At 47.7% G+C, this 9515-nt stretch overlaps 1 protein-coding gene across 1 annotated transcript; it reads right to left on the bottom strand.

Moving 5' to 3' along the window:
* Positions 1 to 349: 349 nt before the first annotated feature.
* Positions 350 to 8318, bottom strand: si:ch211-284o19.8 (protein lifeguard 1). Its single transcript, XM_035431045.1, has 7 exons — positions 8123 to 8318; positions 4811 to 5040; positions 4201 to 4289; positions 3166 to 3366; positions 2413 to 2541; positions 1810 to 1953; positions 350 to 1084 (listed from the first exon to the last, which is right to left on the bottom strand). The coding sequence occupies exons 2-7, from the start codon at positions 5037 to 5039 to the stop codon at positions 932 to 934; spliced, it is 945 nt and encodes a 314-aa protein (XP_035286936.1). The 5' UTR covers position 5040; positions 8123 to 8318; the 3' UTR covers positions 350 to 931.
* Positions 8319 to 9515: the final 1197 nt, after the last annotated feature.

Here is a 9515-nt window from a genome sequence, read left to right as displayed (position 1 = left end):
TTTGTGTGTATTTGTGTGTGTGTGCGTGTGTGGGCATGCGCGCGTGTGTGTGTGCGTGTGCGTGTGCGTGTGTGTGTGCTTGTAGCTTTCCATACTCACAGGCACCCAACTGTGAGCAGGGGGACCAGTCAAGATACACAAAAATATTAGGAAGAAGAAAAACAAACGAATTTAAGAATGACAGAACAAATATCGGGGTACAACGGGGTCCTGTGGGAACGTGTGATTTCCTGTTTACAAATCGTTGGATTTCATTTTTCAGATGTGCAGCCAGTGGGGTCTCACTGGGGTAGCAGTATTTCAAAGGCATTTTACTTGGTTGATCACGATACCACTGATGGGAACATAATTCAGACGGGAAAAAGGTTTATTTATACAAAGACGGAAAAGTTTACTGCATAAGTTACTGTGGTTTTTACAGGTCAAAAGGAACATTCTGCCGGAAATACCGCAATTTAATTAGAAAGTAATTTCCATCATTTTTAAGAAACACAATTCATTGATGCAGTTTGAGCAGAAAGGAGAACACGCTGGCATCCAAAATGGCGTTGGATAGACCAGTGCATTGGCTGTACAGGGGTCACATTGATATCAGATTTCCCTTTCCAAGGATGTTTGCATTCACACGACACGTCTGTGTGTTTAGGGAGCTGATTGCTGAGGGTGTGTTGAGTGTGTGTCTTAATGAAGGAACATGGTATGCTAATGGTGCAGTATGCAGCTTTAACTTAACATCAAATATATGTGCGCGTGCGTGCGTGTGTGTATGCGTGTGTGTGTGTGTGCATACCTGTGTGTGTGCCTGTGTGTGTGCGTGTGAATGCATGCATGCTTTGTGTGCGCACATGAGTATGTGTGCGTACGTCAATGGTTGTGTTTGTGTGTGCGTGTATGCATGTGTGTGTGTGTGTGTGTGTGCGTGTGTGTGTGGCTAGTTGCTGGAGCTGCCTCCCAGCAGGATGAGCAGGTAGAGGAAGATGGTGATGATGTCCAGATACAGGATGAGGGAGGCAAACACATACTCCTCTGGGCTCAGACTGTACTTCTGCCTCCCCATCACCAGCTGGCAGTCCACAGCCAGGAACTGATAGAGAGAGAGGGGGAGGGAGAGAGAGGGGGGGCAGGGGGGAGAGAAAGAGAGGGCAGGGGGAGGAGGGGGAGAGAGAGGGGGGGAGAGAGAGAGGGTGGGGGGAAAGAGAGAGGGTGGGGGGAAAGAGAGAGAGGGTGAGGGGAGAGAGGGAGAGGGAGAGACGGAGAGAGAGGAGGTGGAGGGGAGAGAGAGGAAGAGCGAGAGGGGGGAGAGGGAGAGAGAAAGAGAGTGGGGGCAGGGGGGTTGGAAGAGATATCAAGATCATCAAAATGTATTTATATCACAAATTTCACAATTGTCACAATACGCTTCATATACTATAAGTGTATCACAGCACTGCAGTCTGCAGTGGTTATCAGCCTTTAGTTACAAACAACTGTACTTTTTCCACTAATTTTTGTTGCTCCATGTCGTCTGGATCAAACTCTTCCCACATTTAATCTGACATGTCAAACATACTTAATACATATTTCACTAATTCTATCACATTGCTTGTGTCCAGCTGAATCTATCGTAGGTACGGACATACTAGCTGTTTAAAGGTATATTTAGTGTAAGTGTTCAGTAGGGTTTTGTACATGTACAGTAGTAAAGTTATTGTGTTATTTCAGAGCAGTCAACACTAGTGTATGTTTGTCATGCCACTGAAAAGCCCTGTTGAATTCGAACTGGCGAGAGAGAGAGCCCCGAGACAGGGAGGTAATGCACTATGTCTGTACCACTGAGTAGAGCAGGGCCCCAAGACATCCATAGACGATCTGCAGAACGCTGGAGTAGAAGAAGCAGCAGAAGAATCCAAACATCAGCAGGATCACAGACAATATTAGTAGAGTTCCATTGCACACGGTGAAATCCACACGGGTCTGAAACAGATGCATAAAGAAACCAGATGAGTTCACCTGAGAAACAGGTAAGGAGAGTTCACCAGAGCGGAGAGATGCACAGCTGAGTTCACCTGGGCTGAGAGATGCACAGGTGAGTTCACCTGGGCTCACAGACATACAGGTGAGTTTACCTGGGCTCAGAGACGTACAGGTGAGTTTACCTGGGCTCACAGACATACAGGTGAGTTTACCTGGGCTCACAGACATACAGGTGAGTTTACCTGGGCTGAGAGATGCACAGGTAAGTTTACCTGGGGTGAGATACGCACAGGTGAGTTTACCTGGGCTGAGAGATGCACAGGTAATTTTACCTGGGGTGAGATATGCATAGGTGAGTTCACCTGGGCTGAGAGACGTACAGGTGGGTTTACCTGGGCTGATGGGAAGCAGACCTCAGGTGAGGTTTACTTTGACCTGAGACGGACCGGCGATGTTTACCTGGGCCGAGAAGATGATGATGGCGAAGCAGACGACCATGGTGGTTCCCATGGCGATGGCCACGGCGGTAGTGTTGTGGTAGGAGGCCACCGTGCCGACCATGTAGGACAGAGTGAGAGTGACCACTGCCTGTGAGCAGAGAAACATGGCCTGTCTCAGGGACCTACTCTCTTCTACTGTCAGCCAGTGTCTCAGGTTAGAAACAGGGGGCGGTATTCTACTATTCTGCAGTTCCTCTCTCTTACAGAAGGGAGTGGTAGTGTGCTATTAGGTAGTGCCTCTATCTTACAGCAGGTGGCAGTAGTGTGCTGTTAGGTAATGCCTCTATCTTACAGCAGGTGGCAGTAGTGTGCTGTTAGGTAATGCCTCTCTCTTACAGCAGGTGGCAGTAGCGTGCTGATAGGTAATGCCTCTATCTTACAGCAGGGGGCAGTAGTGTGCTGTTAGGTAATGCCTCTATCTTACAGCAGGGGGCAGTAGTGTGCTGATAGGTAATGTCTCTATCTTACAGCAGGTGGCGGTAGTGTGCTGTTAGGTAATGCCTCTATCTTACAGCAGGGGGCAGTAGTGTGCTGATTGGTAATGCCTCTATCTTACAGCAGGGGGCAGTAGTGTGCTGATAGGTAATGCCTCTATCTTACAGCAGGTGGCGGTAGTGTGCTGTTAAGTAATGCCTCTAGCTTACAGCAGGCGGCAGTGTTCTGCTGCTAGGTAATGCCTCTAGCTTCCAGCAGATGGTGGTGTTGTGCTCACCAGCCCCAGCAGGTTCCAGGGGTGCTTCCGGCTGAAGGAGCTGCTAAAGCTGAGGCAAATCGCCACAACGACGAAGATGATGTAGGAGCTTAGATAGATCCAGATGTTCCCCTGCACAGCCTTCTTCACCGTCGCTGAGAAGGTGAACAGGCACACCACACTGAAGGTAACGAGCAGCTGCAGCGTCACCACACTGAACACCTGTGCAGGTAGGTAGAATCGCCACACTGAACACCTTTACAGGTAGAATCATCACACTGAACACCTGTCCAGGTAGGTACGATCGCCACACTGAACACCTGTCCAGGTAGGCAGAATCGCCACACTGAACACTTGTCCAGGTAGGTACGATCACCACACTGAACAGCTGTACAGGTAGAATCATCACACTGAACACCTGTCCAGGTAGGTACGATCGCCACACTGAACACCTGTCCAGGTAGGCAGAATCGCCACACTGAACACCTGTCCAGGTAGGTACGATCACCACACTGAACACCTGTACAGGTAGGCAGAATCGCCACACTGAACACCTGTCCAGGTAGGTACGATCACCACACTGAACACTGAGCTGAGTTGATCACTTGAGCAGGTAGAGTGTAACTACTGTGAAAAAGCACAGCGTGACTCGATATGGATGCGCGGGACATATAAAAAGTCGCTGCACTGAGAAATTAGACAGGTAGAGAGACTCTGTGCCCGTGGCCAGGACAGGTCCTCACTGTGATGGGTAATGATGGACACACAGCTTGACTGGGAAAGGCACTGTAGCACAAACTGAAGTTCAGAGTGCTAGAAGATGTTGGGCTAGAGCTAAAGCTCAGCTATGTAATATAAAAACTAAATAGCCACACAGAGCCTATTAAAAACAGAATAAAATTCAAACTAACGGAGGGTCGAAAAATGAAACTGAACTGGAGCTGACATTTTATTAACAGAAAATAAAAAATAAATACAGAAGTAAATTTTTAAAAAGCGAACGTGAGAGAAGACGTGTGATAGCCTTGGGACGGGCGCAGCGACGTGCGTACGGACCTTCCTGACGAAAGCCCTGCGGATGGTTTTGTCCTCGAAGGAAGAGACGAGCAGGCTGCTGGTGCTGCCCGCTGGCACGTCGGCCACCCCTTGTGGAGAGAGAAACAGCTTTAGCGCACTGAGACCGGCGGGCAGCCGCTGCCGCCACCTGGCACGGGCACGGGCACGGGCACGGGCACCGGGCACTACCTGCTTGCAGTGGGCGGCACGGAAGCGATGGAACCTCCAGCAAAAAACCCCGACGGGCTTTTATTGGGAGTTTACAGAAAGCACAACAAAAAAAAAAACACACAAGACAATTCCTTTGATGTTTAACAAATAATTGAAAGTTGCCTGATTTGTAACGGTTTTATTCAAATGGTAAATGGACTGCATTCATATAGCGCTTATATCCGAAGCGCTTTACAATTGACGCCTCTCATTCTCCAGAGCAGTTAGGGGTTAGGTGTCTTGCTCAGGGACACTTCGACACGCCCAGGGCGGGGGATCGAACCGGCACCTGAGCTATGTCGCCCCACACGGACATATTCCCCCTCACACGGGCTGTCGACCCACTTCCTCCTCACAATTCTTCCTCGAAATTTTATTTTATTTTGTTTTTCGCTGTTACCTGAAGTGTAGGGCGGGGGGCTCAGCTCTCCGGGTGGCATGGAGTCGGGGAATCCAGCGGCGGGAGGGGGGTAGAGAGGTGGCGACTGCTGGTAGGTGGGGGGCATGTACGGCGGTGGGGGCTGGTCCGGCGGCAGGTTGTATTGGGGAGGGTCGTTGGGCGATGGCGGGCCCAGGCCGGCGCCGTCCGGGCCCAGCGGGGGCGACATCGGGTGCTTGGCTTCCGTCATTCTGCGAGAATGGCGGAAAGGGAGGAGGGAACAGAGGAGGAGGAGGAGGAGGAGGATTACCAGAAGAGACACGGGGGGGGGGGGGGGCGGAGAAGGACGCAGTGAAAATGCTGATACAGGGTGAAGCCAAGGCGGAGAGGCTCCCAACTTCTTACATTTTTGGCAAGTGATTCCCAGAGTTCCTGAATCAAAAAAAAAACTTTGAATGCTATTCTTTTCATTTTGGTTTGGAATGGACTTTGTTTTCTCTTCAACAGTCACCTAGCACCTCCCCACACCCTCCTCCCATTGTCTCTGTGTGCCCCCCCCAGGGGCAGCCCCCCCTCCCCCTCCCCCTCCACCCCCCACTTTGACAACCACAGAGATAATGAATGATGAGACGAATGAAATGAATATTGTGTCTTTTTGCCTTCTCGGTTCTTGGCCTAATAACCATATTGTGCATTCATTAATGATAATGTCGGCTGGTATAAAAGACTCACAGAGTGTGCTTCCTCACCACCCCTGTCGTAATAACGGCTATTACCATGGTGTAACAGAGCAGAATGGTGACATCACTTATGGAGCCAATGGACAGGTCTTGAGAGGCAGCAGTGTAGTACAATGGGTAAGGAGCTGGTCTTGTAACCTAAAGGTCGCAGGTTCGATTCCCGGGTAGTACGCTGCCATCGTACCCTTGAGCTAGGTACTTAACCTGCATTGCTTCAGTGTATATCCAGCTGTATGAATGGATGCAAATGTAAATTCTATGTAGAATGTTGTGTAAGTCGCTCTGGTTAAGAGCGTCTGCTAAATGCCTGTAATGTAATGCAATGCAATGAGAGACCTCGAGACACTTCTCCTTAACCTCCTAAGTCTACGGGAAGAGCGACTAATCGCATTCAGACGTGTGGCAGTTTGGTCCTGTTCTCAGAACACGTTTCACAATGTGGCGTGCCGTCTTTTGACACATTTCCTCTTGCTCTTCCTACCCACTTCTTTTTTTTCTTTTGTTTCATGTTCTCTGAGAGGTAATTGTTCTCTTGCGAGCTAACTTTTTTTTTGGAGCCACCTTGTTTGTCGCGTGCCGCTACGCGCTTGTCCCTGTTTGCATGCGTGAGCACCTGTCACTGTTTACCTGCTCGTTCTGTTTCGAATTGCTGCATCCAACTTTAGATCTGAATGTTGACATATCACCCCTATGATGGCCTATGTATGATATTTAGCATGTTGATATATCACCCCTATGATGGCCTATGTAGGATGTTGACATATCACTCCCCTATGATGGCCTATGTAGGATGTTGACATATCACTCCCCTATGATGGCCTATGTAGCATGTTAGCATATCACTCCCCTATGATGGTCTATGTGGCATGTTGACATATCACTCCCCTATGATGGCCTATGTAGGATGTTGACATATCACTCCCTATGATGGCCTATGTAGCATGTTGACATATCACCCCTATGATGGCCTATGTATGATATTTAGCATGTTGATATATCACCCCCTATGATTCTCTATGTAGGCTGTTGACATATCACTCCCCTATGATGGCCTATGTAGGATGTTGACATATCACTCCCTATGATGGCCTATGTAGCATGTTAGCATATCACTCCCCTATGATGGCCTATGTAGTATGTTAGTATATCACTCCCTATGATGGCCTGTGTAGCATGTTGACATATCACTCTCCTATGATGTCCTATGTAGGATGTTGACATATCAGTCCCTATGATGGCCTATGTAGGATGTTGACATATCACTCCCCTATGATGGCCTATGTAGGATGTTCTTCTCTCTAGGGGTTTCGTCATACTTGTTCCTGGTTATGGTTATACACTTTGTTGTACGTCGCTCTGGATAAGAGCGTCTGCCAAATGCCTGTAATGTAATGTAATGTTGACATATCACTCCCCTATGATGGCCTATGTAGCATGTTGACATATCACTCCCCTATGATGGCCTATGTAGCATGTTGACATATCACTCCCCTATGATGGCCTATGTAGCATGTTGACATATCACTCCCCTATGATGGCCTATGTAGCATGTTGACATATCACTCCCCTATGATGGCCTATGTAGCATGTTGACATATCACTCCCCTATGATGGCCTATGTAGCATGTTGACATATCACTCCCCTATGATGGCCCATGTAGGACGTCATTAGGTCGGTTGGTGTCTGTGAATGCTCATGCACTGCTTATGAACCTGCCTGGAGGGCCCCCCTTCCACTGCACTAAGGCAGGAAACCACAGTCTGCAACGTTTCCATGTGGTTTGTTTTTTAAGCAACAGAAATTTAACCATTGAATTCTGAAAAATCCACTATTTTAATCTTTGCCGGCTTTCCACAACAGACACAAAATTCCCTTTGGCAGCTAAGCTTCACCACATGAAAACGGCTTTGGGATGGAAAAAAAAAAGTATAAAGGTTCTGTTCTATAAATTGTATGATATGTATAACGTAGATGAATATATTACAGAAATCAATCAACTGTTTAAAGCTGCTTAAATTGTGAACATTAATTTCAGAAATATACAACATTAAACACATCATGCCTCTACAGTATTATGTAGAATATGTTAAAGACTATAAAAAAGCTGACTAGTAGGTACTAGTAGGATTATCAGTAAGTAGTAACATACCGTGTGTATAACTTGGAGACTGAAGGACATAACTTAGTGCTCTGAGGCACATTTCATACCAAATTGCCTATTTCCTGCCTTTTCATTAATATTTAATTAAGTATGTTTTTGCAGATCTCTGAAACTATAAGAATATCGGTGGTACTTCATTGTCTACCTTACAATGTAAATGGCTTTGTCAAAGATACAATCGCAAACAGGGACTGAGCCCTCATCCAAACTATATCTGTTGGCTGGTGGCAGGGGATTTACCATAAAGTAGAAGCACCTATTTCTCTAAAAGAAATAGCTTCACTTCAAGATGTTGCCCGAGTTCATGTTTTCCTGTTTTGTCTTCAGCATATTAAAAAGGGTAAACTTTAGCACGGATGTTACATACTCTTCGCAGTTGCAAATTGAAAATGCTGATGTTGGTACCCATTGATAACTGATAAAGCTCTTACCTTATTCTGGAGTTTGGTTTGATCAGATTTAATCTCAGCGAGCTTCACAGATTAGGGTGCTGGCTACAGTAAATTTGCCTTCATGAGAACAGTCCTCTTGTGCGCTTGCTTTGTCCCACAGTGATACCACCACTAGGCTCTCTTATCACCTTCACTTCCTCAAACTTTAACAACCTCACAATCAGAACAGAACTGAACCACGGGTCAAAAAACGGAAAGAAATAAATTTCCAAATCGTGGTGTGACCCCCCAGCCCAAGGGGATCATGGGTAATGGGAAACCACAGAGTTTCCACACCACTGCCCTGCTTTTGCAATGGTCGACTGAAACCGAAGAACTGTTACTGATTGAGACACAGTATGCCATGGTGAAATTGATCCGATCTCTTGTATTGAACAATGATGACAGTAACGGTATGAAATATTGGTAATATCAGATCTGGTACTGAGAAAACAGTGACGATGGCGGAAGCATCATCCATAAATCTGCTGCACCTCACACTTTAAAAATATGAGGCACACGGAGTGTCTGCGCGGCCTGACGTTCTGCAGTGTGACACGCTACGGGCCAGGGAGGGAGGAAGGGTTGGAATAGGCCAGAGCATTCCTGGTTCCTGTATAACATGGAAGGAGGGTTGGAATCGGCAACAGAATTCACTCTGTCGCCGGACAGAGCCATGGCAGTGGGATTTTAGGGGGGGGGGGGGGGGGGGGGGGGGGGGGTTGGGGGGGGGTCACTAAATATAGCCAGGGGATGGGAATGGGCTGAGCACTTCCACCTTCACTATAATCCACACATTGTTCAGAACTGGCTCCCAAACACCCTGTGTGTGTGTGTGTGTGTGTGAATGTGTGTGAATGTGTATGAAAGTGTGTGTGCGTAAGGTAAGCACAGGGGGTCGGATTGAGCAGAACTCTGGGAAGGATAGATGTGAGTGTGTGTGTATGAGTGTGTATGGTTGTGTGTGTGTGAGTGTGTGTGTATGAGTGTGTATGGTTGTGTGTGTGTGTGTGTGTGTGTGTGTGTGAGGTAAGAGCAGGGGGTCGGATTGAGTGGAACACTTGGAAGGATAGATGTGTGTGTATGGTTGTGTGTGTGTGTGTGTGTGTGTGTGTATGAGTGTGTATGGTTGTATGTGTGTGTGTGTGTGTGCGTGTGTGTATGTGTGTGTGTATGAGTGTGTATGGTTGTGTGTGTGTGAGTGTGTATGGTTGTGTGTGTGTGTGTGTGTGTGTGTGTGTGAGGTAAGAGCAGGGGGTCGAATTGAGCGGAACTCTTGGAAGGATCGAGGGGAACAGTATGGGTTCTGCAAAGCTCTTCACTCAACCGAGAGAGGATGAGAGAGCGAGGGAGGCAGGGAGGGAGGGAGGGTAGAAGACACAGGGAGGGAGAG

The sequence above is a fragment of the Anguilla anguilla genome, chromosome 8 (genome assembly GCF_013347855.1).
Source record: "Anguilla anguilla isolate fAngAng1 chromosome 8, fAngAng1.pri, whole genome shotgun sequence".
NCBI classification, from domain to species: domain Eukaryota; kingdom Metazoa; phylum Chordata; class Actinopteri; order Anguilliformes; family Anguillidae; genus Anguilla; species Anguilla anguilla.
Note: the sequence above shows the minus strand (reverse complement) of the source record. Positions and strands in the feature narration are given on the sequence as shown.

Bases quoted from the DNA above. Each gene is read 5' to 3' on its own strand.
- si:ch211-284o19.8 (XM_035431045.1), bottom strand. From the start codon at position 5,039: ATGACGGAAGCCAAGCACCCGATGTCGCCCCCGCTGGGCCCGGACGGC. The intron at 4,290-4,810 runs GTAACAGCGAAA...TCTCTCCACAAG, and splicing joins CCCCCCGCCCTACACTTCAG to GGGTGGCCGACGTGCCAGCG. The intron at 1,954-2,412 runs GTAAACATCGCC...CATCTGTTTCAG, and splicing joins TCATCATCTTCTCGGCCCAG to ACCCGTGTGGATTTCACCGT.